The sequence below is a fragment of the Oncorhynchus nerka genome, linkage group LG8, assembly GCF_034236695.1.
Source record: "Oncorhynchus nerka isolate Pitt River linkage group LG8, Oner_Uvic_2.0, whole genome shotgun sequence".
Taxonomy (NCBI): Eukaryota; Metazoa; Chordata; class Actinopteri; order Salmoniformes; family Salmonidae; genus Oncorhynchus; species Oncorhynchus nerka.
Genome location: NC_088403.1, coordinates 14,489,169 through 14,515,146, shown reverse-complemented (window position 1 = coordinate 14,515,146; position 25,978 = coordinate 14,489,169). Strand labels below are relative to the sequence as shown.

Below are 25,978 nucleotides of genomic sequence, written 5' to 3'. Positions count from 1 at the left end.
TGCACATTAAGCAGACTTCAAAACATACTCTGATTGGGGCATTCTCTCCTCTGAACTCCAAGTGGAATTCAAAATCAATGGACAATTCTGTGCAAAATAAGCAATTTGATTTGAAGTTGAACATGCAGCCATGTGCACATGATATATCATTCACTACCTTTTACTGTCATTAGATGTCAATCAGAGTACCTTTCTTCGTCTGAAAGAATTCAGAGTGGGGTTTTGGTATGACAGACAGTCTGTTATGAGCTTCAGTGTTGAAAGGATGAGCTTGAACTCAATTATCTTCCTTTAAGGATTAAACATGGCTGCCTATCAATCATTTAGATAATGCTTCCCCCTGCTAGGAACCGCTAGAGATGAGGAGAGTAAAGAATGTCAGTGTCTTTGACCGTGTGTGTGTGTGTGTGTGTGTGTGTGTGTGTGTGTGTGTGTGTGTGTGCATGCTTGCACATAGGTGGGATGGGTGGCTGTGTCTGTGTGTGGGTGGATGCATGTGTGTGTATCTGTGTCCACAGTGCTTGACTTGGGCCGGAACACACCAGAACTCTTCCACCTCCCTCCAACGTTATACTGCTTGAGGTCTAGCACCTCTTTTTAGAATATTGACTTAATTATATTGTGATGTTTCTGCATCTATATATAAACAGAGAACCGGCACTTATATATAAGCAGAGTGCCGGCACCTATTTTAGTCAAAGTCAAGCACTGTGTGTACGTATATAACTATTCATGAGTTAGTGAATATATTTGTCACCACACTCCAGTCATGTGATATGTAGATAATACAGTTGCATGGTTCAATAGACGCCATGTTGAATCAGTGGTGCCACTAGTTGACGTGTACCACGTCCTCTCTAGGTACCCTCCCTCGTCCAGACAGACGTCCCATGAGGAGGGGAAGGAGTGGCTGCGTTCTCACTCCACTGGAGGGTTACAGGACACGGGGAGTCAGTCCCCTCTCTCCCCCCCTGGAGTTGCATGCACAAGCACCGGAAAATACCACTACTCCAACCTGCGTAAGCCCTACTCCAAATATCACTACTCCAACCTGCGTAAGCACTACTCCAAATACCACTACTCTAACCTGTGTAAGCACTACTCCAAATACCACTACTCCAACCTGCGTAAGCCCTACTCCAAATAACACTACTCCAACCTGCGTAAGCACTACTCCAAATAACACTACTCCAACCTGCGTAAGCACTACTCCAAATACCACTACTCCAACCTGCGTAAGCCCTACTCCAAACACCACTACTCCAACCTGCGTAAGCCCTACTCCAAATACCACTACTCCAACCTGCGTAAGCACTACTCCAAATACCACTACTCCAACCTGCGTAAGCCCTACTTCAAATACCACTACTCCAACCTGCGTAAGCCCTACTCCAAATGCCACTACTCCAACCTGCGTAAGCACTACTCCAAATACCACTCCTCCAAATACCACTACTCCAAATACCACTACTCCAAATACCATTACTCCAACCTGCGTAAGCACTACTCCAAATACCACTACTCCAACCTGCGTAAGCACTCCTCCAAATACCACTACTCCAAATACCACTACTCCAACCTGCATAAGCACTCCTCCAAATACCACTACTCTAAATACCACTACTCCAAATACCACTACTCTAAATACCACTACTCTAAATACCACTACTCCAAATACCACTACTCTAAATACCACTACTCTAAATACCACTACTCCAAATACCACTACTCCAAATACCACTACTCTAAATACCACTACTCTAAATACCACTACTCCAAATACCACTACTCCAAATACCACTACTCTAAATACCACTACTCTAAATACCACTACTCCAAATACCACTACTCTAAATACCACTACTCTAAATACCACTACTCCAAATACCACTACTCCAAATACCACTACTCTAAAACCACTACTCCAAATACCACTACTCCAAATACCACTACTCTAAATACCACTACTCTAAATACCACTACTCCAAATACCACTACTCTAAATACCACTACTCCAAATACCACTACTCTAAATACCACTACTCCAAATACCACTACTCTAAATACCACTACTCCAAATACCACTACTCTAAATACCACTACTCTAAATACCACTACTCCAAATACCACTACTCTAAATACCACTACTCCAAATACCACTACTCTAAATACCACTACTCCAAATACCACTCCTCCAAATACCACTACTCTAAATACCACTACTCTAAATACCACTACTCTAAATACCACTACTCTAAATACCACTACTCCAAATACCACTACTCTAAATACCACTACTCTAAATACCACTACTCTAAATACCACTACTCTAAATACCACTACTCCAACCTGCATAAGCACTCCTCCAAATACCACTACTCTAAATACCACTACTCCAAATGCCACTACTCCAACCTGCGTAAGCACTACTCCAAATACCACTACTCCAACCTGCGTAAGCACTCCTCCAAATACCACTACTCCAAATACCACTACTCCAACCTGCATAAGCACTCCTCCAAATACCACTACTCCAACCTGCGTAAGCACTCCTCCAAATACCACTACTCCAAATACCACTACTCCAACCTGCATAAGCACTCCTCCAAATACCACTACTCCAACCTGCGTAAGCACTACTCCAAATACCACTACTCCAACCTGCATAAGCACTCCTCCAAATACCACTACTCCAACCTGCGTAAGCACTCCTCCAAATACCACTACTCCAACCTGCGTAAGCACTCCTCCAAATACCACTACTCCAACCTGCGTAAGCACTCCTCCAAATACCACTACTCTAAATACCACTACTCCAAATACCACTACTCCAACCTGTTTGTGCGTGTGTGTTTTCTCCCCCAGTGAGCCCCACCAACCTGTCACCCTACAACCTGCCAGGACCCAGCAGTATGAGTCGCTCCAACAGCATCCCTGCACAGGACTCCTTTGACCTGTATGGAGAAGCCCACCTGGGGGGCAGCGCCACCTCTCTGGAGGACAGACCCCGGGGCATGAGCCGCTCTGGCTCCTTCAGGGACAGCACCGATGAAGGTAGGCCCAGACTGTGGTCCTATCGATGCATTGTATATGCATTGTGTATGTATATATATATTAATAACTTGTCTGTGGGACGCTGCTTAGACCAAGAAGAAGTGATAGTCAGGGTTGAGTTCTCAGACTGAAGCTCAAAATGCACTGGACTAGGAACCCAACTTTTTCTGCTTCTCTTTTTAAAGAGAAGATTGGTTTTTCAGTTAACATTTTGGTAACGTGACGGTGCCACTTGAAAGTAATGTTACTAGTCAATGACTAGGCCCTTTGAATTATCCAAACAAGTACTTCATTCGTACACAGCCACACACATGCCATTAGAATATGTTACTTTTACATGCAGATGAGATGGTGCTATTTATAGGACCACAGGTTATGTTCTCTTAATTCCTCTTCCTCACTCGCTCTCATGCTCTCTCGTTCTCTCACTCGCTCTCACTCTCGCTCTCTCTCTGTCTCTCTCTAGTCCATGGATCCTCACTGTCGCTGGTCTCCAGCACCTCGTCCCTGTACTCTGCGGTAAGTTGCATTGTTTTCTCCAAACACACAAACAAACAAACATTTAGACAATCATGCGTATGGCAGCCATGGGTGCTGTGTGTGATCCCGGTTAATTGGTGTTATTAGCCTAAAATTATTTCAGGAGACAATATGTAATACATTTTTCAGCAAACGACAAGCCCTGACACTTTTTTTGCTATAAGGCTGGAGAAATGTAACCACTCTCAAAATCAAAGATTGTGTTTTGGATGCAAGGACAGAGTCCATGAAATCAGAGTAATATTTTGAAACATATTTGGGGTTATGATGGGGTAGAACAAGCCCTGAATGCTGATTGGCTGACAGCCGTGGTATATGAGACTGTATACCACGGGAATGACAAAACATTTATTTTTATTGCTCTAATTATGTTGGAAACCAGTTTATAATAGCAATAAGGAACCTCTGGGGTTTGTGGTATATTGCCAATATACCACGGCTAAGGGCTGTGTCCAGGCACTCCGCATTGCGTCTTGCCTATGAACAGTCCTTAGCCGTGGTATATTGGCCATATACCACACCTCCTCGGACCTTAATACTTAAATATATCATACATGTTTATATTTAGGCAGTGCATCCAAGGTGATATAGGCAAATTCAAGCTTGGTGAAGGTGTGGATTTTTGGGGGCAAAAGGCAACACTCCAGCTGCAGTCAAACTCAATGAGAAGACAGATCAGTTGAGGAAGATAATCAATTACTGGCGCTCTCCACCTTTTTCCTCCCCAGCAGAAAGTTCTAGAAAGGCCTGGAGAGGAGTTTAGACGTTCACTGATTTCAGAGACTTGTTCTGAAAGTCTTCCTATGGGGCAGAAAGACAGCAAGCAGTTATTGTTTATTCTTCATTTCATTGTGTCGATGTTTGGTTGTGTTCATATTTTAATATTTTAATTGTAATTTCATGTTTATTTGTTTACATTACTATAATATTTATGTGAGTTATGATTTGAATTTCATCATACTTTTCTGTTTGCTATTTTATCATTTCTTCTCATCTTTGGCATTATCTAGTCATCACTTTTGTTTAATCTCATGTGTTATCACTCAACACCTGGGGCGTGTTCAGTAGGCAGAAAACGTTGTGAAACGGGGAGGTACTATTTCAGCCTGTCCTATGAGAAACGTTTTTTTTTCGTTTTCCGTTGCAAAGCGTTTTGCTGCGATGCGCCCTAATGAGCACGACCCTGAAAAACACGACTGACAAAGAGCAATTTTATTAAAATCTCCTACGAAGAACACTATGATAAAAGTATCATGACACATTTTCCCAAAGTCATGACAACACCAATCATTCAGCCCAACAATATAAAGATAGACAAAACATATAGATGTCAATCAAAAGGCCATAGATGATAACCAATGAGAATGCTTGGCTTACACAAAAGTTTGGCACCCTGTTTTCAGGGCAGTGCAAAGTGTTGAGTTGCCATGGTTTCCCATTGCAGCAGCTTGAACCCACGTTTTCTTACTTCCAGGTTCTTTCCTTTCTGGCCAAGGTAAAGACTATGATGCTGTCAGCTATGATCTCTCCACACCACACAGACAACGTGTTTGTATGCCCACCACATGCTCTGATGCTGGTTGAATGTGGCAGATGTTCACACAGGTTTTTGGTTGGTGTGTGAAAAAAAACAACCAATGCTACTTGTGTGCAATGTTACCAGTGTGTGTATATATTGCAATACACACATACAATGTATTATGTTAATTATCCCTGCCACATCGATTACATATGACTTGATTGGCCAAAATCAAACGTTGTGTAAGTTCTTAGTACAGTCTGACCTGACTTGAAATGACACCACAGTCAACGATTTCCCAACACACGCAATAACATCTGCTAAATATGTGTATGTGACCAATAACATTTGATTTGATTTAATTGGATGCATCAAGAGCTGCCTTAGCATTTGCTTTCACTTCCGGGTGTCATCTATGGCCTTCTGGCTCCTGCATCATACTCCATCAAAAGCTCAACCCCAATGATCTACTCATTATGACAATGGGCATTCATTGCATCCATAAAGACGCTGTCAGAAGTGAATCATTGTTCATACAACGTGGCTTTTTCCTGCACATCTTAACGACATGTCTTCTCTCCCAAACAGACAGAGGAAAAGGCACATTCTGAGGTAAGTGGCTTGGCTTGGTGAGGGACAAAATGTCCCCTGTCTGTCTGTCTGGTCTCTGTCTGGTCTATCTAATCTCTGTCTGGTCGTCTGATCTGTTTGGTCGTCTGGTCTGTCTGTCTCTCTGGTATGTCTCTCTGGTCTGTCTCTCTGGTCTGTCGGTCTGTCAGGTCAGTCTCTCTGTGTCTGTCTGGTCAGTCTGTCTGGTCAGTCTGTCGGTCGGTCGGTCTGGTCCGTCAGGTCAGTCTCTCTGTTTGTCTATCTGGTCTGGTTTGGTCTGTCTGGTCTGGTCTTGTCTCTCTGGTCTGTCTGGTCAGTCTCTCTGTTTGTCTGCCTGGTCTGGTCTGTCTGGTCTGTCTGGTTTGGTCTGTCTGTCTCTCTGGTCTGTCTGGTCAGTCTCTCTGTTTGTCTATTTAGTCTGTCTCTCTGGTCTGTCTGGTCAGTCTGGTCAGTCTCTCTGTTTGTCTATTTAGTCTGTCTCTCTGGTCTGTCTGGTCTGTCAGTCTCTCTGTTGGTCTGTCTGGTCTGGTCCGGTCAGATCTCCATAATGAAAGATAACAATCAAAGCACGAGCAGTGATATATGTATCCACTTTGTCCACAATCAGGTTCAGGTCTATCAGTGGCGGACCTGAGCATAAAACTTGTTTATATAACCTTGGACTTGGTGTCCAAGTCAAATCTCTTTGACTCTATGGTGCATTGCTTGTCATTGGCCAGTCTTTTAAACAACCAGGCATTTGAATAGAACCAAACAGCACTTTGACTTGATCTTTACCACACGTCATGCTGACAGTCATGGACAAACATCATTAATACACCGTACCCTATATCCTTCTCTGTGGTTTCACTTCACACCCTATTCAGTTATCACTGGCTTTTCTTTCATTACAATGACTTCCTGTTTCTGTTTGCACCCTACATGAACACGTTAGTTAAAGCCCACAGGTATAATGCTTTATTACTTGTTAAAACCATGGTTGAGTCTTTTTAAAATGCATTATACCAGTCAGGTTTAAGGAAAGTGTCACCAAAGTGACAACTACCCTAATGTGTTTAGATGTTTGTACACGTTTCCCCTTTTATTGGCTAATTTGTCCAAGACTGTACTGTTGTTTATGTGTGAGAGATTGCCTTATTGGCTAATGGTTTAAAGTGATAACGGTGAGGAAACATGCTGCTTTGTCATCATCGTAACAGACATCTCTCTCACCATATCTTCTGTTTGGACTAAGCCTGCATCATAGAGTTAATTGTATTCTTCTCTTTTCAATCAAGGGTCAAACAGGCCAAAATACCACGGTAATCCCCCACTTACGTTCACACTTACATTCAGCCCATTGTTTTATACTGTGGCAATGAGACACTTTACATCAATGTTTTCAAATGGATGTTTACTAGGCAGCTGGTACACCAGGTTTAGGATTTGCATTTAAAGGCATGGAATCGGAAGATAGGCTCTGTTGTATTTTCAATCAGTCCTGTTTTTTTAGGAGAGACGTGATCGTCATGGTAATCTGTTATTTTTTTCCCCCACCCAAACAGCAAATCAGGAAGCTGCGACGAGAGCTGGACGCCTCCCAGGAAAAGGTTGCGACCCTCACATCTCAGCTGTCTGCCAATGTAAGTGCCTCTTACTTCAACAAACACTGAGCAGTCAAAACGTCTGCCTCGTGGTTCATTTGCATCCTAGCCTGTCATAGAGGTTGGGGGGGAAACTCTGCCTTTGCCAAACCCTTGAATGTAAATCAGTCTAGACACCCACTAATTCCCTTTCTCTCTCTGACTCAAAGGTTTCTTAAGCTTCTGATGAAATGTTTTGAAGTCTGGGTTGTTGTTTTTTTCGAACACGGCTCGAATACGCGGCTTGTTTACCGGGAATTGTCCTGCGAAGCGGGTCTCATCATGTGGGGCAGCAATATAGAGCGGCCTAGCAAGAACATGCAGATTCAGCAAAACAGAGAGAGGGGGGGAAAGAGGGGGCTTGTGGGCCCAGTTTGGAGGGAGGAAGTGTATTATACAGAGTGAGAGAGAACCCTGAGAACCCAAAGCCTATCAGGTCTCTGTGGAGAGATGGGCGTTCCTGTCTCTCTCTCTCAGTGCTGGGCCCTGCGTGAAGCGTCTGATCAAGTAGTAGGCTGACAGGGTCTTCACCAGGGTCTCTGACTTTGATCGAGGAGTTCTACATCTCCAGGCACTAAGGCACCACACTGCCAAGTAACTTCCAACTAGCTTTTGTGTTCACTGTGTGACTCATACAGACCCCAGATGTCTTTGTAGAAAAGTTGCATTGTTTAATATATGAGAGCTTTTTTTAGATGCCTTTGTGTGTATATATACTGAACAAAAATATAAATGCATCGGTGTTGGTCCCATGTTTCATGAGCTGAAATAAAAGATCCCAGACATTTTCCACACGCACAAATAACTTATTTCTCTCTCATTTATTGCGCAAATGTGTTTACATCCCTGTTCGTGAGCATTTCTACTTTGCCAAGATAATCCATCCACCTGACAGGTGTGGCATATCAAGAAGTTGATTCAGCAGCATAATCATTACACAGGTGCACCTTGTGCTGGGGACAATAAAAGGCCACTCTAAAATGAGCAGTTTTGTCACACAATACAATGCCACGTATACTACCGTTCAAAAGTTTGGGATCACTTGGAAATGTCCTTGTTTTTGAAAGAAAAACACATTTTTTGTCCATTTAAAATAACATCAAATTGATCAGAAATAGAGTGTAGACATTGTTAATGTTGTGAATGACTATTGTAGCTGGAAACGGCTGATTTTTAATGGAATATCTACATAGGTGTACAGAGGCCCATTATCAGCAACCATCACTCCTTTGTTCCAATGGCACGTTGTGTTAGCTAATCCAACTTTAGCATTTTAAAAGGCTAATTGATCATTAGAAAACCCTTTTGCAATTATGTTACCATAGCTGAAAACCTTTTTAGCCTTTTAAAATGATAAACTTGGATATCCACCAGAGCTGTTGCCAGAGAATTGAACGTTCATTTATCTACTATACATTGCCTCCAACGTCGTTGTAGAGAATTTGGCAGCACGTCCAACCGGCCTCACAACCGCAGACCACCTGTAACCATGCCAGCCCAGGACCTCCACATCTGGCTAATTCACCTGCGGAATCGTCTGAAACCAGCCACCCGGACAGCTGATGAAACTGAGGAGTATTTCTGTCTGTAATAAAGCCCTTTTGTGGGGTAAAACTCATTCTGATTGGCTGGGCCTGGTTCCCCAGTGGGTAGGCCTATGCCCACCCATGCCAATGTAGAAAATAGTACAAATAAAGAAAACCCTTGAATGTGTGTGTATATATATATATATATATTACCTCATGCCTTTCCTGGGCTCCTGATCCCAATCTGTTCCAGTAGCGTCATCCCCACCAGACCCATACACTCTCTCTGGTACCGGATGGTGTCTAATACCCAAGCTTCATGGCCCATGCTGTGCATTGGAACAACATTTCTCTCTGGAGACTCCAGTGGTTGAAACATTCACTGCAGCATTGATTTAAGGCAGCGTTTCAGGTGCTGTAATCTGATTTGTTTGGGAGAGATACTACATCTTCAGCAGGTGCATACTGTATGTTTGTAGTCATGTTCTCCTGAATGGCTGATTAAATATAAATCCCACTTAGAGAGAGGCACTGTTTTGTCATTGAACGAATGAGAAGAGCTGTGAGTGTGGTGTCTGCTGATTGATGTCATCGCAGATTGACCCTAATCACATTTACAATTCAGTCATTTAGCAGACGCTCTTATCCAGAGCCACTTACAGTAGTGCGTCATTTAGCAGACGCTCTTATCCAGAGCCACTTACAGTAGTGAGTCATTTAGCAGACGCTCTTATCCAGAGCCACTTACAGTAGTGAGTCATTTAGCAGACGCTCTTATCCAGAGCCACTAACAGTAGTGAGTCATTTAGCAGACGCTCTTATCCAGAGCCACTAACAGTAGTGAGTCATTTAGCAGACGCTCTTATCCAGAGCCACTTACAGTAGTGAGTCATTTAGCAGACCCTCTAATCCACAGCCACTAACAGTAGTGAGTCATTTAGCAGACGCTCTTATCCAGAGCCACTTACAGTAGTGAGTCATTTAGCAGACGCTCTTATCCAGAGCCACTTAGTAGTAGTGAGTCTTTCCAGAGCCACTAACAGTAGCAGACGCTCTTATCCAGAGCCACTTACAGTAGTGAGTCATTTAGCAGACGCTCTTATCCAGAGCCACTTACAGTAGTGAGTCATTTAGCAGACGCTCTTATCCAGAGCCACTTACAGTAGTGAGTCATTTAGCAGACGCTCTTATCCAGAGCCACTTACAGTAGTGAGTCATTTAGCAGACGCTCTTATCCAGAGCCACTTACAGTAGTGAGTCATTTAGTAGACGCAATTATCCAGAGCCACTTGCAGTAGTGAGTCATTTAGCAGACGCTCTTATCCAGAGCCACTTGCAGTAGTGAGTCATTTAGCAGACGCTCTTATCCACAGCCACTAACAGTAGTGTGCATACATTTTCGTACTTGTCCCCTGTGGGAATCAAACCCGCAACCCTGGAGTTGCAGGCACTGTGCTCCAGCAGCTGAGCTGTACGGGACACTAATGGACTGTATGTAAGACGCTCATTTACTGTATCTGCTCACTGCCTTTGTAATATGTTAACATGGAAATGAATATTTTGACCTTTTTGGAATAAGGAATATTTTTAATAAAGGACTATTCGTTGTGTCACCTTCAGCATGGTCCTAGCAGGTCAGTCTGGCCTGATTTGTAGCTAAAATGGCCGCCACATCAGGCACACAGTTGTATGTGTGTAGTCACATATGGTTAGAGAAGCTCTCCCACATCCACGTCAATCTATTTCATGTTTGTTTGGGTTTTCTTTGATTAGAACAGAGCCGAATGAGGAAAACCCAGCATCCTGGAAAAAGGATTAAAAAGAACGTTGTAGAAGCGTCTTGGTATTGTACTGAGAGGTTTATATTCTCCTCAGAAGAGATTCCATTCCTTGCCTTGGCTGTCATTAAAGTGGGTTTAAGAGGTGGGTTTATATCTCTGCGCTCTACTTACCTACCTACCTTACCCTAATTCTCCTTCCTTTACCCTCTGTCACTCTCTCTGTTTCCTTTCCCCCTCACTCCTTTCCCTCTCTCACTCCTTTCCCTCTCACTCCTTTCCCTCTCTCACTCCTTTCTCTCCCCTCTAGATTGCCCTCCCTCTCTCACTCCTTTCCCTCTTTCACTCCTTTCTCTCCCCTCTAGATTGCCCTCCCTCTCTCACTCCTTTCTCTCCTCTCTAGATTGCCCTCCCCCTCTCTCTCTCTTATCCCCTCCCCTCTACCTCTTTTTGTCCCTTTCTCTTTGGGGATTTGGGAATGAGTATATCTAGCCGTCTGTGCTGGCTTGTTCTACAGTAGTCATGCTGCTGTGTGTGTGTGGATGGGTAGAGCAGAGAGGGCTCTGAGGATGGCGTCGACACTGGGCAGCAGCAGTAGTAGTAGGGGCAGCTCTCTGGCCGGTTCGCTGGTCTGGCCACCCCTCAACCACTACCCCGGCTCCCAACAGAGGCCCCAGGGCAGGGGTCGCAAGGCCAAAGGCCAGCCGCGAGATGCGTGGACAGCTTCACAGCCCTACCCACAGGGCGGACAGGTGGGCAGCCGCGGTGGGTGTATGTCACATGATGGAGGGGGCTGACGGGATTGGACGGATGACATTTTGCAAAGGTTATATTCAATTCAGCCAGAGAGGAGAGAAGAGGACCAATATGGTGGTGTTGGCTTATTGATGTAGGACTGTGATTACTGTGTGGCTACTCCTCCGCTCTATTGAGCTGAGATTTTCTTATCTGTGGGCACGCTGCCTGGCTCTGTGTGACTCACTGGTCCTGACAGGTGTCTGAGGCTCCATGCTGTGGAGTTGCGTGGGTGTGAGCTCACACTGTTCTGTCTGTTTCTCTCTCTGTCACACACATGCACACACACAATTACTATTCTTGTATTTTCTAGGTGAGGACTTATCACCCCACACACACACACACTATCCCTCACAGTGCTATCCCATTTCCATGGCGCTTTACTTCCATCAGGCTCAGTGCAGCAGATGGTGTCATGCTGCTAAACATTCGGCACCCTTCAGTTTGTCGCCGGTGTTTCTTCAGGTGAAAAAATAACTCAGGCGCCGTTAAAGCAATGCTAAACCTTCCCTGACCTGTGTACAAGAAGATATGCCCACTTTTCACTTTGCTTTAGGTCTGGGTTCAGCTGTGTTTTTGTGCATGTTCAAATCACCAGTTGGCCAGTTGGTGAAAATCAGTCCTAATCATGGATGTTGTTGTCGCTGCTGCTGTTGTCTTCAGAGAAAGTGAAGGTTCACATCTTTCAGAAGAGCAGACGTGGTGTAGCTCCCACTTCTTCTGTAGTTCTGTACGTCATGTCTCCTCTGGACCTCATGTTTTAACTTCCAGTCCATCACATCAAAGCTCTCACCCTGGACCAGTGGGGGAGTGGGTAGAATGCAGCAGGCTCCGCGTTGCCGTGGTAAAGTGCAAGCTGTAACTAGTGGGAATGTTCCTAGTGTGTTGGTTCAGATACAGAAATAAACATGATCGTCCAGCCAGTCAGTCAGCGCTGGTGGTTCAACAGAGGGATGACTTGACTCAGTCTATCAGAGCTGAGGGTCCCTGGGGAGAGGGGAGACTTGACTCAGTCTATCAGAGCTGAGGGTCCCTGGGGAGAGGGGAGACTTGACTCAGTCTATCAGAGCTGAGGGTCCCTGGGGAGAGGGGAGACTTGACTCAGTCTATCAGAGCTGAGGGTCCCTGGGGAGAGGGGAGACTCATGAGAAACACGAGGGGACATGAAGAGGGCGAGAGAGAAAAATAGCCTACACCCTCAGGTCGCATCGATTCTTCTTCTATATGTTTAAGTGGCTATCTAACAATGGATTTGCCACACTGTGTGCTCAATGTGTGTTTGTGGATCATCTTGAATCCACCTGGTGAAAAGGTTGTTCCACCTACAGAGAATGGTATATTTATAGGACTTCAGGAAAATGTGACAGAAAATGTGCAAATGTAACGTTGTCTCTTCATGCCTACTTTAATGACCCGTCCAGTGCTTTTGTTGTCGGTGTTGAACTCTGACCTCTGTGTTGGCAGGCTCACCTGGTGGCAGCCTTTGAGAAGAGCCTGGGGAACATGACCTGTCGCCTAACGAGCCTCACCATGACAGCTGAGCAAAAGGTACGTGCCTCTTTCTGTTGCTGCGTCCCACCGCTACCAGATACCTTCTCATGTATGAAGTCGCGGCTTTAGTGTTTCATCGTCTCTGAGAAGTCTGCCTGTTTGTGTACATCACTGTTAATCCATGGCCCTTTACACTTTACAATAACAGTAACTTATAGAGCATTCATAAGGCCTTCATAAGCACTACATAACGTACCCTAAATCATTTAGAATCATCCTGTGTCGTGCTCATGGCACATTTACCACGCTTTATACAGCATGACTTTTTCTTATGAATGATTTGTGTATAGACCTCTTGTTGAAGGCTTCATTACGTTAGACGCTATGTTAAAGGACAATTCCACCCAAAAAACTGTCTCTTGGTATTTGTTTCATTAGTCCATTGTCATATGATGCAAAACTCATGATGCAGGGATGATTTCTGTATTCTTAAAGTTAACTATCCTCACAACTTTATTGCTGACAAGCAAAACATTTTGGGACTATGTCAACAATGAACTAATGAAACAAATACCAAAAGATAGTTTTTGTGTGGTTTTCCTTTAAGTTTAGTGTGGGACCTTTTCCCCTCTTACTTGAAGATGTAACTTGTCACACATGTATCCTAATCCAGGACATTGGTTTCGCTCCATACTCTGCAGAGTTATTTCTTCAGGGGCGTGTACTGAATGATGCTATACTCATAGACCGATGTCAGACCACATTAGAGATGACAGAAGTGTTTGTTACGGGTTCGTAATTGGCAGCGCTTGAGTGGGATTAGGGTCTGGGAGAAGAACCCAGATAGGGTAACGTCATCCAGCTCTAAAACCAGGATCAGTGAAAGAATGGTGCATGTGTTGTAAATGTAAAGCCGTCCTTGTGATGAAACGTGAGCGTTTCCGCCTGTCCGCCCGCTCGTGGAAAACCTACTCATAACATTGACGAGCTGTGGCAGCCCTAATCCTGGATAAATTAAACCAGCGATTCTAGAGGGGACGTCTTTGTTAAGCAAGCCGCCTGCGCCCTCCCAACTTTTAATTAAGACTGAAACCCTATCACAAGCCCACAGTGGTTTTGGGGGAATTGGAGCGCTGTTGCCTTATATCTAATCATGTGGGTTTAATAGAGGAGCCGTGTAGGTTTTATCCAAGCAGGTGGGGCGGAGGGTAAAACTCTATTGCCAAACCTTATCTTCTTAAACCTGCTTATGGTCTATCTCTGTGTGCTTTTGAGGCAGGAATATTTGACTGAGTTATTTGGATTGAGAATTGAGAGAATAGTGCCCCTGGCCGAAATGAAGATGTTTCTCTTTCAACAGGATTAGTGAACAAAAAGGTCTATTCACCTAAAGCACATTTGTTATTATTTGGGGACTCCAAATGGTGTTTCTGCAGTATATCTATAATCAAGCAATCAAATTGTTTTCAATTGTGCAGTTTGGTATTGTCTGTGGTGTGGTGGTGCTGTGGAGGTTGGTATTGTCTGTGGTGTGGTGGTGCTGTGGAGGTTGGTATTGTCTGTGGTGTGGTGGTGCTGTGGAGGTTGGTATTGTCTGTGGTGTGGTGGTGCTGTGGATTGTCTGTGGTGTCTGTGGTGTATTGGTGGTGCTGTGGTGTGGTGGTGCTGTGGAGGTTGGTATTGTCTGTGGTGTGGTGGTGCTGTGGAGGTTGGTATGGTGGTCTGTGGTGTGGTGGTGCTGTGGAGGTTGGTATTGTCTGTGGTGTGGTGGTGCTGTGGAGGTTGGTATTGTCTGTGGTGTGGTGGTGCTGTGGAGGTTGGTATTGTCTGTGGTGTGGTGGTGCTGTGGAGGTTGGTATTGTCTGTGGTGTGGTGGTGCTGTGGAGGTTGGTATTGTCTGTGGTGTGGTGGTGCTGTGGAGGTTGGTATTGTCTGTGGTGTGGTGGTGCTGTGTTGGTATTGTCTGTGGAGGTTGGTGTCTTGTGGTGGTGGTATTGTCTGTGGTGTGGTGGTGCTGTGGAGGTTGGGTCTGTGGTGTGGTGGTGCTGTGGAGGTTGGGTCTGTGGTGTGGTGGTGCTGTGGAGGTTGGTATTGTCTGTGGTGTGGTGGTGCTGTGGAGGTTGGTATGGTCTGTGGTGTGGTGGTGCTGTGGAGGTTGGTATTGTCTGTGGTGTGGTGGTGCTGTGGAGGTTGGTATTGTCTGTGGTGTGGTGGTGCTGTGGAGGTTGGTATGTCTGTGGTGTGGTGGTGCTGTGGAGGTTGGTATGGTCTGTGGTGTGGTCTGTGGAGGTTGGTATGGTCTGTGGTGTGGTGGTGCTGTGGAGGTTGGTATGGTCTGTGGTGTGGTGGTGCTGTGGAGGTGGTGTCTGTGGTGTGGTGTGGAGGTTGGTATGGTCTGTGGTGTGGTGGTGCTGTGGAGGTTGGTATGGTCTGTGGTTTGGTGGTGCTGTGGAGGTTGGTATTGTCTGTGGTTTGGTGGTGCTGTGGAGGTTGGTTGGTATTGTCTGTGTGTGTGGTGGTGCTGTGCAGGTTGGTATTGTCTGTGGTGTGGTGGTGCTGTGGAGGTTGGTATTGTCTGTGGTGTGGTGGTGCTGTGGAGGTTGGTATTGTCTGTGGTGTGGTGGTGCTGTGGAGGTTGGTATGGTCTGTGGTGTGGTGGTGCTGTGGAGGTTGGTATTGTCTGTGGTGCTGTGGAGGTTGGTATTGTCTGTGGTGTGGTGGTGCTGTGGAGGTTGGTATGGTCTGTGGTGTGGTGGTGCTGTGGAGGTTGGTATGGTCTGTGGTGTGGTGGTGCTGTGGAGGTTGGTATTGTCTGTGGTGTGGTGGTGCTGTGGAGGTTGGTATGGTCTGTGGTGTGGTGGTGCTGTGGAGGTTGGTATTGTCTGTGGTGTGGTGGTGTGGTGCTGTGGAGGTTGGAGGTTGGTATTGTCTGTGGTGTGGTGGTGCTGTGGAGGTTGGTATGGTCTGTGGTGTGGTGGTGCTGTGGAGGTTGGTGCTGTGGAGGTTGGTATGGTCTGTGGTGTGGTGGTGCTGTGGGAGGTTGGTATTGTCTGTGTGCTGTGTGGTGGTGCTGTGGTGTGGTGGTGGTGGATTGGGTCTGTGGTGTGGTGGTGCTGTGGAGGTTGGTATGGTCTGTGGTGTGGTGGTGCTGTGGAGGTTGGTATTGTCTGTGGTGTGGTGGTGCTGTGGAGGTTGGTATGGTCTGTGGTGTGGTGGTGCTGTGGAGGTTGGTATGGTGTCTGTGGAGGTTGGTATTGTCTGTGGTGTGGTGGTGCTGTGGAGGTTGGTATGGTCTGCTGTGGAGGTTGGTATGGTCTGTGGTGTGGTGGTGCTGTGGAGGTTGGTATTGTCTGTGGTGCTGTGGAGGTTGGTATTGTCTGTGGTGTGGTGGTGCTGTGGAGGTTGATCTGTGGCACTGCTTCTCTTCCCTCAGGAGTCGGAGCTGGCTGAGCTGAGAGAGACTATCGAGGCGCTGAAAGCCCAGAACACAGACGCCCAGACAGCCATCCAAGTGGCCCTCAACGGCCCCGACCACCTACACAAAGGTAGCGCCGCCAGAGGAGAACACTCCATATGCGCTTTAGTGTGGGCAAGAACCGCACCTCTTCCTCTTGATCGACCCACACATTTCAAACTCTGTCCCTCTTTACTCATGAGAGCAGCCATACACCACTCTACAATGTTCAGAGCAGCCATACACCACTCTACAATGTTCAGAGCAGCCATACACCCCTCTAGAATGTTCAGAGCAGCCATACACCACTCTACAATGTTCAGAGCAGCCATACACCACTCTAGAATGTTCAGAGCAGCCATACACCACTCTAGAATGTTCAGAGCAGCCATACACCACTCTAGAATGTTCAGAGCAGCCATACACCACTCTAGAATGTTCAGAGCAGCCATACACCCCTCTACAATGTTCAGAGCAGCCATACACCACTCTAGAATGTTCAGAGCAGCCATACACCACTCTAGAATGTTCAGAGCAGCCATACACCACTCTAGAATGTTCAGAGCAGCCATACACCACTCTAGAATGTTCAGAGCAGCCATACACCACTCTAGAATGTTCAGAGCAGCCATACACCACTCTAGAAAGTTCACCCTCTTTGAAAGTTGATCTCAAACACCTGGCGCTTGGGAGTTAGACTGGGTAGGTACTAAAAAAGCGGGTTGTCTTGTGCTTCCAGACCTGCGGATTAGGCGGCAACACTCGTCGGAGAGCATGTCCAGCATCAACAGTGCAGCCAGTCACTCATCCCTGGGCAGCGCCAAAGACCTAGAGGACAAGAAGAAGAAGAAGAAGAGCTGGGTAAGTTAGTGAGTGAAGAAATCCCACGGGAGAAGGAGAGGAGGGGTGTTTCTTGGCTCGTATAGACGTCTCCATGCAGTGCACTTCACTCTAACCTCTGAACCATCTAAACCATGCCAGTCTCACACTCCTTTCTACTGAGAAGTCATACATTGTCATAACTGTGACTTGTAATTCCACTCCCTTTTCTCACGCTCTCCCTAACCCTAACCCTCTGCCAGGGAAAAGAGAGAGGCAACAAGGTGAATATGAAACCCCCCATCCTCTCGCATGTCTCTGACAGAGTGAATGACTGAGATAAAGAAGGGTAACACTTTTGTACAAGGATCACATAATGGGCACTAATCTCCTAAGTGTATAATTGTGTATATAAGTAGATAAATAGGACCTTTATTCTATAGTATCAGCCGGTCATTAGTCCTTCATTCAGTGTTTCCTGTACTCATTCATGTGTAAAGAAGAAAACACTAAATAAAAGCCTAATAAAATGTGTTAATAATACCAACTAAAGGCTTAATTCACTATTTCAAATAGTGCCTAATGTGATCCATATACCCGAAAGGGACAGATACTTATTTAAGAATGAATCAGTGCTGTCCCACTTTGTTGCCTTAAGTCCCCCAGTCAGTGTACCACTTGATTAAGCGTACAGTCCATCTCTCCTCGTAATATTAAGCTTCTTTCCCCTCTCCTTCTGTGTGCAGTTACACTTCTGCCTCCCATGGAGAAAATATTACACAGCCTATTTGAGAAACGCATTCATTCAAAATCCACGTTTGTGTAAATCCTCCCTCTACCCTGTGTTTTTCTGCCGGTAATACAGGTTCCTGCTGGTTAATGACTACTATTTTGCAAGGACCCTCTGAATAATTTTTCATTACATTCAATAATTACTCATACTTATACTCATTCTTATAATAAGATTCAGTACAGAAGACAACCCCACTTGAGGAGTATACAATCTGACCTCCATACTATCTCTTCTGGGAAACAGACCATGATGAACGGCTAAATGTTCGTCAAGGAGTACGACCAGCATCTTTACAACTGCTCAATTCTCTTTCCCAATCCTTCCCAGACTCTGAGCCAGAGAAAAGCTCAACCCACGCTCATAAATAAAAATCTGCTTCTTATTTATGCAGCTATTCATATTAATTTGCATATCAAATCTGCCTCTGTGCCACTGTGGCCTGAAACACTGGAAGTGTGTGGCTCAGAGGTTAATGAAGTGCCTGTGATCTGGCTGAAGAGGGCATCACTAACAGCAGGGAGCGGGACATGGGCGCACGCACACACACACACACACACACACACACACACACACACACACATCAAGTGCAGTTTCCCCTCCCTGGATCCATTCTTCAACTTGTACAGGAAACAAAATGTCTCCTTCTTCCGGCTCCATTGTGGCTCCAGATGTTCTTTGACATGGGGGGGAAAGGCTGCAGTCGCACTGAAAATGATGTGATTGTGCTCGGGCTCCTCCTCCAAACAAGGGAGAGATATGAGGCAGCTCAGCTCTGAGTGCCAAAATGCAAATGCCTCAGACCTCAGGAACTAGTTGCCAGTTAAATGGAGTTTTAAAGTGGCAAGGGAGGTCTTTTGGGGTATGACAGTTGAACAAAGCTCATTAGGTATTTATAAGCTATATTCTTCAAAAATCAATATATATATATATATATCATTCCTTTGAAAGTGTAAAAATGGATGTACCAATCTCAGATTGCCCCTTTAAAGATAATGGTGGCCCTAGCGGTAATACAGTAGTGATGATGTGTGGGTCAGTGGAGGGCCATGTTCTTGTGGTAACAGTAGTGATTGTTCTATCCTCAGGTGGCTGATTCCATCCCAGCACAGGTTAGTTGTACTGAGGCGTCTACTGTCCGTATGCTGTGGTGACCTCCTCCTCTTCCTCCTCTCCTTTCCTCCTCAGTTCTTCAACGTTTTCCCCTTCTACAACTGTTTGGCATGGAAACAGCCCCCCCTCTCCTCTTCCTCCATTTTGACTGCCTGTTTGTTTCTAGTTCCAGGACCTTAAAAAGTCTGGCTCCTCCCCTGCATTCCTCATTCCTCCTCCATACAGTCTGGCTCCTCCCTGCATTCCTCATTCCTCCAGTCTGGCTCCTCCCCTGCATTCCTCATTCCTCCTCCATACAGTCTGGCTCCTCCCTGCATTCCTCATTCCTCCTCCATACAGTCGCCCTTGATTGGATCCCTCTCTCGCCCTTGATTGAGTTGCCTTGCGTTCCCTCTCTCTGATGGTGACTGTTGCCTAAGAACAGCACTGACCTGACAGGAAATTATCTCTGTTCAGTTGGAGAGATGGGCGATGTTGACGTTTTGGTGTTTCTCTTGCAGTTGCGGAGCTCGTTCAAGCAGGCCTTCAGTAAGAAGAAGGGCAACAAGCCTCAGTCTCCCCACGACGACATCGAAGAGATGACAGACTCATCACTGCCGTCCTCGCCCAAGCTACAGCATGCTAACAGACAGGACAGCTTCCCAACACTACTCTCCTCAGCCTCTACCACAGAGTGAGTATACTGTAATATACACACATGGCAGATAGCCTAGCGGTAAGAGCGTTGGGCCAGTAATCGAAAGGTCGCTAGTTCGAATCCGCGAGCCGACAAGGTGAAGAATCTGTTGATTGTCCCTTGTGCAAGGCACTTAACCCTAATTGCCCCAGGGTCACTGTTGATAATGGCTGACCCTGGATGTGACCCTACCCCCCGATGTCTCAGGAGGAGTTGGGATATGCAAAAAAACACATTTCTCATTAAGACATGTATGAATACACACTTGTACATGTGTGAAACAGGAGAAATATAATCACCCAGCTCATTATTATTATTACACACAGGATACCTCCCAATCTACATACAACACATACTTCAGCGTCCATGTCTTGGCACAAATGTTGTTGTTCTTCTGAATTCACCCAGTCTTTTTTTATGTCTCTTCTTGTTCACCTTGTTTCTCCATTTCATGTCTATCTGTCCAGTAACAAGTGCGTTTGTGATAGCAAGCCCCTCCCCATTTGGATGTCAAAGAGAAGGCTAAACGGTCATGTGGTCTACAAGCACAGATCTCGGTAACAGGCCGTGTGTGGCTGGCACGCTGTTGGGAGTGTGAAGTGCTTTCATCATCTTAACTCAGCCTGCTTTTATCTTTGGGTGGCTCCCAAATGGCACGTTAGTCCCTATATTGTACACTCTAGGACCCATAGGGCTCTGGTCAAATGTAGTGCACTATGTAGGGAATAGGGTGCTCTTTGGGACTTAACCTTTCTCTCACAAAGGGCCCCAATCAGGCCACGACGCAAAAATATAATGCACCAGAATGTGAGCCGCGTACACAAATATTAAAATCACTTGTAGCAGTCATGGGAGATGATATTATATTTCCGTGCTTACTGATACTGCTGGTGAATTGGCCATGTACAGAAGGCTCCTCCATCTTGCTAATATCCTCAGCTGGCCATGCATTTGCCAGAAGCATGCTAGTTTCATTCACATCTGCTGTGTGTGGGCCAGCTGGCTAGTTGGTTTGCCCTCACTACTTTGGAGGGTCCCTGACAGGCTTTCCTAGCCGCGGAGGGTGATGCTCATGGTGTGGGTTTTGAAGTCAATTTCCCCATTTCAGATCGTAAACTCAGCTGTGACCTGCAGAGTTTGATAGTAGTGAATGACTTACATGGTAGCAGTACTAGCAACACTGGATCTGTAGACAGACACCATCTTTGTCTTTGCTTGGCCAGATGGACCATTCCTATGATGGAGGATTCACTCATCCCCAATGCTCACCTGAACCCTGTGTGACCCCGTACCACCTATGTGTTTGTGTGTTTTCTAAGTATGTCTGCCATAACGGTTTCCTACTGACTTCAATGGATCCTCTTTGACTGTTCAGCCGAGTTCTCTCCCTCGGGGGTTGAGGTTCCCTCGGTGGACGCTCCCCATGCCTGTACTGTACTGTATGTGTAACTATCCCTGTTTGTAGTATTTCTAGCCTGTATGTGTAACTACCCCTGTTTGTAGTATTTCCAGCCTGTATGTGTAACTACCCCTGTTTGTAGTATTTCCAGCCTGTATGTGTAGCTATCCCTGTTTGTAGTATTTCCAGCCTGTATGTGTAACTATCCCTGTTTGTAGTATTTCTAGCCTGTATGTGTAACTATCCCTGTTTGTAGTATTGCTAGCCTGTATGTGTAACTACCCCTGTTTGTAGTATTTCCAGCCTGTATGTGTAACTACCTCTGTTTGTAGTATTTCTAGCCTGTATGTGTAACTACCTCTGTTTGTAGTATTTCCAGCCTGTATGTGTAACTACCTCTGTTTGTAGTATTTCCAGCCTGTATGTGTAGCTATCCCTGTTTGTAGTATTTCCAGCCTGTATGTGTAACTATCCCTGTTTGTAGTATTTCTAGCCTGTATGTGTAACTACCTCTGTTTGTAGTATTTCTAGCCTGTATGTGTAACTACCCCTGTTTGTAGTATTTCCAGCCTGTATGTGTAACTACCCCTGTTTGTAGTATTTCTAGCTTGTATGTGTAACTACCCCTGTTTGTAGTATTTCTAGCCCTGTGACCCCTGTGTGACCCCTTGCAGGCTGTGTGAGTGCACGGAGGCGGAGGCGGAGATCATCCTGCAGCTGAAGAACGAGCTGAGGGAGAAGGAACTGAAGCTGACAGACATCCGCCTGGAGGCTCTTAGCTCCGCCCACCACCTGGACCAGATCCGAGAGGCCATGAACCGTATGCAGGTGAGGAACCAGGTAGCCTGCTAAACGAATGCACAACCCAAACCATGGGGGACCCACCAATGTGAATTAGCACTGACGTGTATATAACAAATCACTAATTGTACATATAGCCTTATATTGTTGTTTAACACTAATCCAGTCCATTTCTTATCTGTTGTTTTATCTGTATGTATATTGTTTATGCTGTAAAAAATAAAAAATAAAAAACTTCAGGAGGAGACATTATTGGGTTGCACCCAGAGAGACCTGTTTCCCAGGGGCCAGTGGGCCGTGACACTGTGCAGTTAGGGAGCTAAAGCAGCGTTTGGGGATTGTTCTGGCTCTTTGATGCCATGCCAGGAGTGACTGGGGTGGTCAGGGGGTTCAGGGGGAAGCCAACAAGCCGCGATGGCACCGTGGTCAACATACAATATAACCACTCAGACCACTAATTAGGTTTATCTGTCGGTGGGGCTGGCCGTGCCATACACCCAATCACCTTTCTGGTAGAGCAATGACAATGCATCTCGTGACATCTCGGGACAGTGGCTTGGCCGTTGATGCCAACTCCCATGACAAAATGGCAACAACTGGAGAAGTCAGCGCTCTCTCCTCAGATGTGTAGATAATCTACCCAGGCCCTTAATCTGGGATTTAGGATTGTGAAAAGCCCAGTACAAAGAGCTCTGTTGAGATTAAAGGGGCTCTCACAGCCAAAAATGACGCTAATACTGATCCACAATGATAACTATGGGCAGTCTGAATGTAAGGAAATTTCCATATTCTTCTAATCGGCTTACCTCTCAGTAGAATGACTTTATTTTACATCGTGTTGGGCTCAGTTTCTGGATTGCTCTCTAAAAGCATCCATTTGTGGTGACGTCATTGTCTCCCAACAGGTGGCATAGGCCTACATGATGAGTTATAACCATAGAAAGATGAATGACTAGACAGGACACTCAATACGGTTGCTGGTCCACCCATCACAGAACATTGACTTGAATGGGAATGTTCATTCTGGTAATTCTGTTTCTATGGTTTAGAAAATCATCTGTCAGGAAACAACGACCGTGTCATTTAGAGTATCCTCCTGATGCTTATTCTCTGTCATTGGGCAGAATGAGATCGAGCTGCTGAAAGCGGAAAATGACCGGCTCAAGACGGGAGGCACCACGCCAGCCGCCACGCCAGCCAAGATGGGCCGGCCGCCCTCTGAGACCTCCAGCACATCCTCGTCCTCCTCGCGCCAATCTCTGGGCCTGTCCCTCAACAACCTCAATATCACAGACACCATCATGTCAGGTGAGCCACAGCTTTGAGCCTGTCCGTCAACAACCTCAACATCAACTGTGGTGACCCACCATAACCCCGTGACTCTACAACATGACAGACACCATCATGTCAGGTGACCCACCATAACCCCGTGACTCTACAACATGACAGACACCATCATGTCAGGTGACCCACCATAACCCCGTGACTCTACAACATGACAGACACCATCATGTCAGGTGACCCACCATAACCCCGTGACTCTACAACATGACAGACACCATCATGTCAGGTGACCCACCATAACCCCGTGACTCTACAACATGACAGACACCATCATGTCAGGTGACCCACCATAACCCCGTGACTCTACAACATGACAGACACCATCATGTCAGGTGACCCACCATAACCCCGTGACTCTACAACATGACAGACACCATCATGTCAGGTGACCCACCATAACCCTGTGACTCTACAACATGACAGACACCACCATGTCAGGTGATCCAACATAAGCCCATGACTCTACAACATGACAGACACCATCATGTCAGGTGACCCACCATAACCCTGTGACTCTTTATTTTATCATTAGGTTTTTTCATGTTTTTATTTCACCATTTCAGGTGTCTTTTAGGTGACACCTTTATTTAACCAGGTAGGCTAGTTGAGAACACCTTTATTTAACCAGGTAGGCTAGTTGAGAACACCTTTATTTAACCAGGTAGGCTAGTTGAGAACAAGTTCTCATTTGCAACACCTGGCCAAGATAAAGCATAGCAGTGTGAACAGACAACACAGAGTTACACATGGAGTAAACAATTAACAAGTCAATAACACAGTAGGAAAAAATGGGCAGTCTATATACAATGTGTGCAAAAGGCATGAGGAGGTAGGCGAATACCACAATTTTGCAGATTAACACTGGAGTGATAAATGATCAGATGGTCATGTACAGGTAGAGATATTGGTGTGCAAAAGAGCAGAAAAGTAAATAAATAAAAAAAACAGTATAAAAACAGTATGGGAATGAGGTAGGTGAAAATGGGTGGGCTATTTACCAATAGACACAGCTGCAGCGATCGGTTACTGCTCGGATAGCTGATGTTTGAAGTTGGCGAGGAGATAAAGTCTCCAACTTCAGCATTTTTCAGGTCCAGTCACAGGCAGCAGAGTACTGGAACGAAAGGCGGCCAAATGAGGTGTTGGCTTTAGGGATGATCAGTGAGATACACCTGCTGGAGTGCGTCTACGGATGGGTGTTGCCATCGTGACCAGTGAACTGAGATAAGGCGGAGCTTTACCTAGCATGGACTTGTAGATGACCTGGAGCCAGTGGGTCTGGCGACCAATATGACGAGGACCAGCCGACTAGAGCATACAAGTCGCAGTGGTGGGTGGTATAAGGTGCTTTGGTGACAAAACGGATGGCACTGTGATAGACTGCATCCAGTTTGCTGAGTAGAGTGTTGAAGCCATTTTGTAGATGACACCCCAAGTCGAGGATCGGTAGGATAGTCAGTTTTACTAGGGTAAGCACGGCATGAGTGAAGGAGGATTTGTGAATAGAAAGCCGACTCTTGATTTGATTTTCGATTGGAGATGTTTGATGTGAGTCTGGAAGGAGAGTTTCCAGTCTAGCCAGACACCTAGGTACTTATAGATGTCCACATATTCAATGAACCATCCAGGGTGGTGATGCTAGTCGGGCATGCGGGTGCAGGCAGCGATCGGTTGAAAAGCATGCATTTGGTTTTACGCGTTTAAGAGCAGTTGGAGGCCACGGAAGGAGTGCTGTATGGCATTGAAGCTCGTTTGAGGTTAGATAGCACAGTGTCCAATGACGGGCCGAAAGTATATAGAATGGTGTCGTCTGCAGAGGTGGATCAGGGAATCGCCCGCAGCAAGAGCAACATCATTGATATATACAGAGAAAAGAGTCGGCCCGAGAATTGAACCCTGTGGCACCCCCATAGAGACTGCCAGAGGACCGGACAGCATGCCCTCCGATTTGACATACTGAACTCTGTCTGCAAAGTAATTGGTGAACCAGGCAAGGCAGTCATCCGAAAAACCGAGGCTATTGAGTCTGCCGATAAGAATATGGTGATTGACAGAGTCGAAAGCCTTGGCGAGGTCGATGAAGACGGCTGCACAGTACTGTCAGGTGACCCACCATAACCCCATCACTCTACAACATGACAGACACCATCATGTCAGGTGATTCACCACAGCCCCGTGACTCTATAACATGACAGACACCATCATGTCAGGTGACCCACCATAACCCCGTGACTCTACAACATGACAGACACCATCATGTCAGGTGACCCACCATAACCCCGTGACTCTACAACATGACAGACACCATCATGTCAGGTGACCCACCACAGCCCCGTGACTCTACAACATGACAGACACCATCATGTCAGGTGATCTACCACAGCCCCGTGACTCTACAACATGACAGACACCATCATGTCAGGTGACCCACCATAACCCCATCACTCTACAACATGACAGACACCATCATGTCAGGTGACCCACCATAACCCCATCACTCTACAACATGACAGACACCATCATGTCAGGTGTCAGGTGACTCTACAACATGACAGACACCATCATGTCAGGTGACCCACCATGACAGACACCATGACAGTCAGGTGACCCACCACAGCCCCGTGACTCTACAACATGACAGACACCAT

At 46.0% G+C, this 25,978-nt stretch overlaps 1 protein-coding gene across 1 annotated transcript in view; it reads left to right on the top strand.

Moving 5' to 3' along the window:
* The window catches only part of nav3 (neuron navigator 3), a 292,679-nt gene that overhangs the window by 240,044 nt on the left and 26,657 nt on the right, over positions 1-25,978 (top strand). Inside the window, 17 exon segments of the mRNA XM_065021393.1 lie at positions 862-1,019; positions 2,866-3,054; positions 3,521-3,573; positions 5,069-5,089; positions 5,702-5,725; positions 7,000-7,023; positions 7,267-7,344; positions 12,908-12,991; positions 16,368-16,479; positions 17,128-17,249; positions 17,471-17,491; positions 19,086-19,109; positions 19,611-19,783; positions 20,254-20,343; positions 21,860-22,013; positions 23,111-23,294; positions 24,212-24,214. Coding sequence (XP_064877465.1) covers positions 862-1,019; positions 2,866-3,054; positions 3,521-3,573; positions 5,069-5,089; positions 5,702-5,725; positions 7,000-7,023; positions 7,267-7,344; positions 12,908-12,991; positions 16,368-16,479; positions 17,128-17,249; positions 17,471-17,491; positions 19,086-19,109; positions 19,611-19,783; positions 20,254-20,343; positions 21,860-22,013; positions 23,111-23,294; positions 24,212-24,214 — 1,514 coding nt within the window.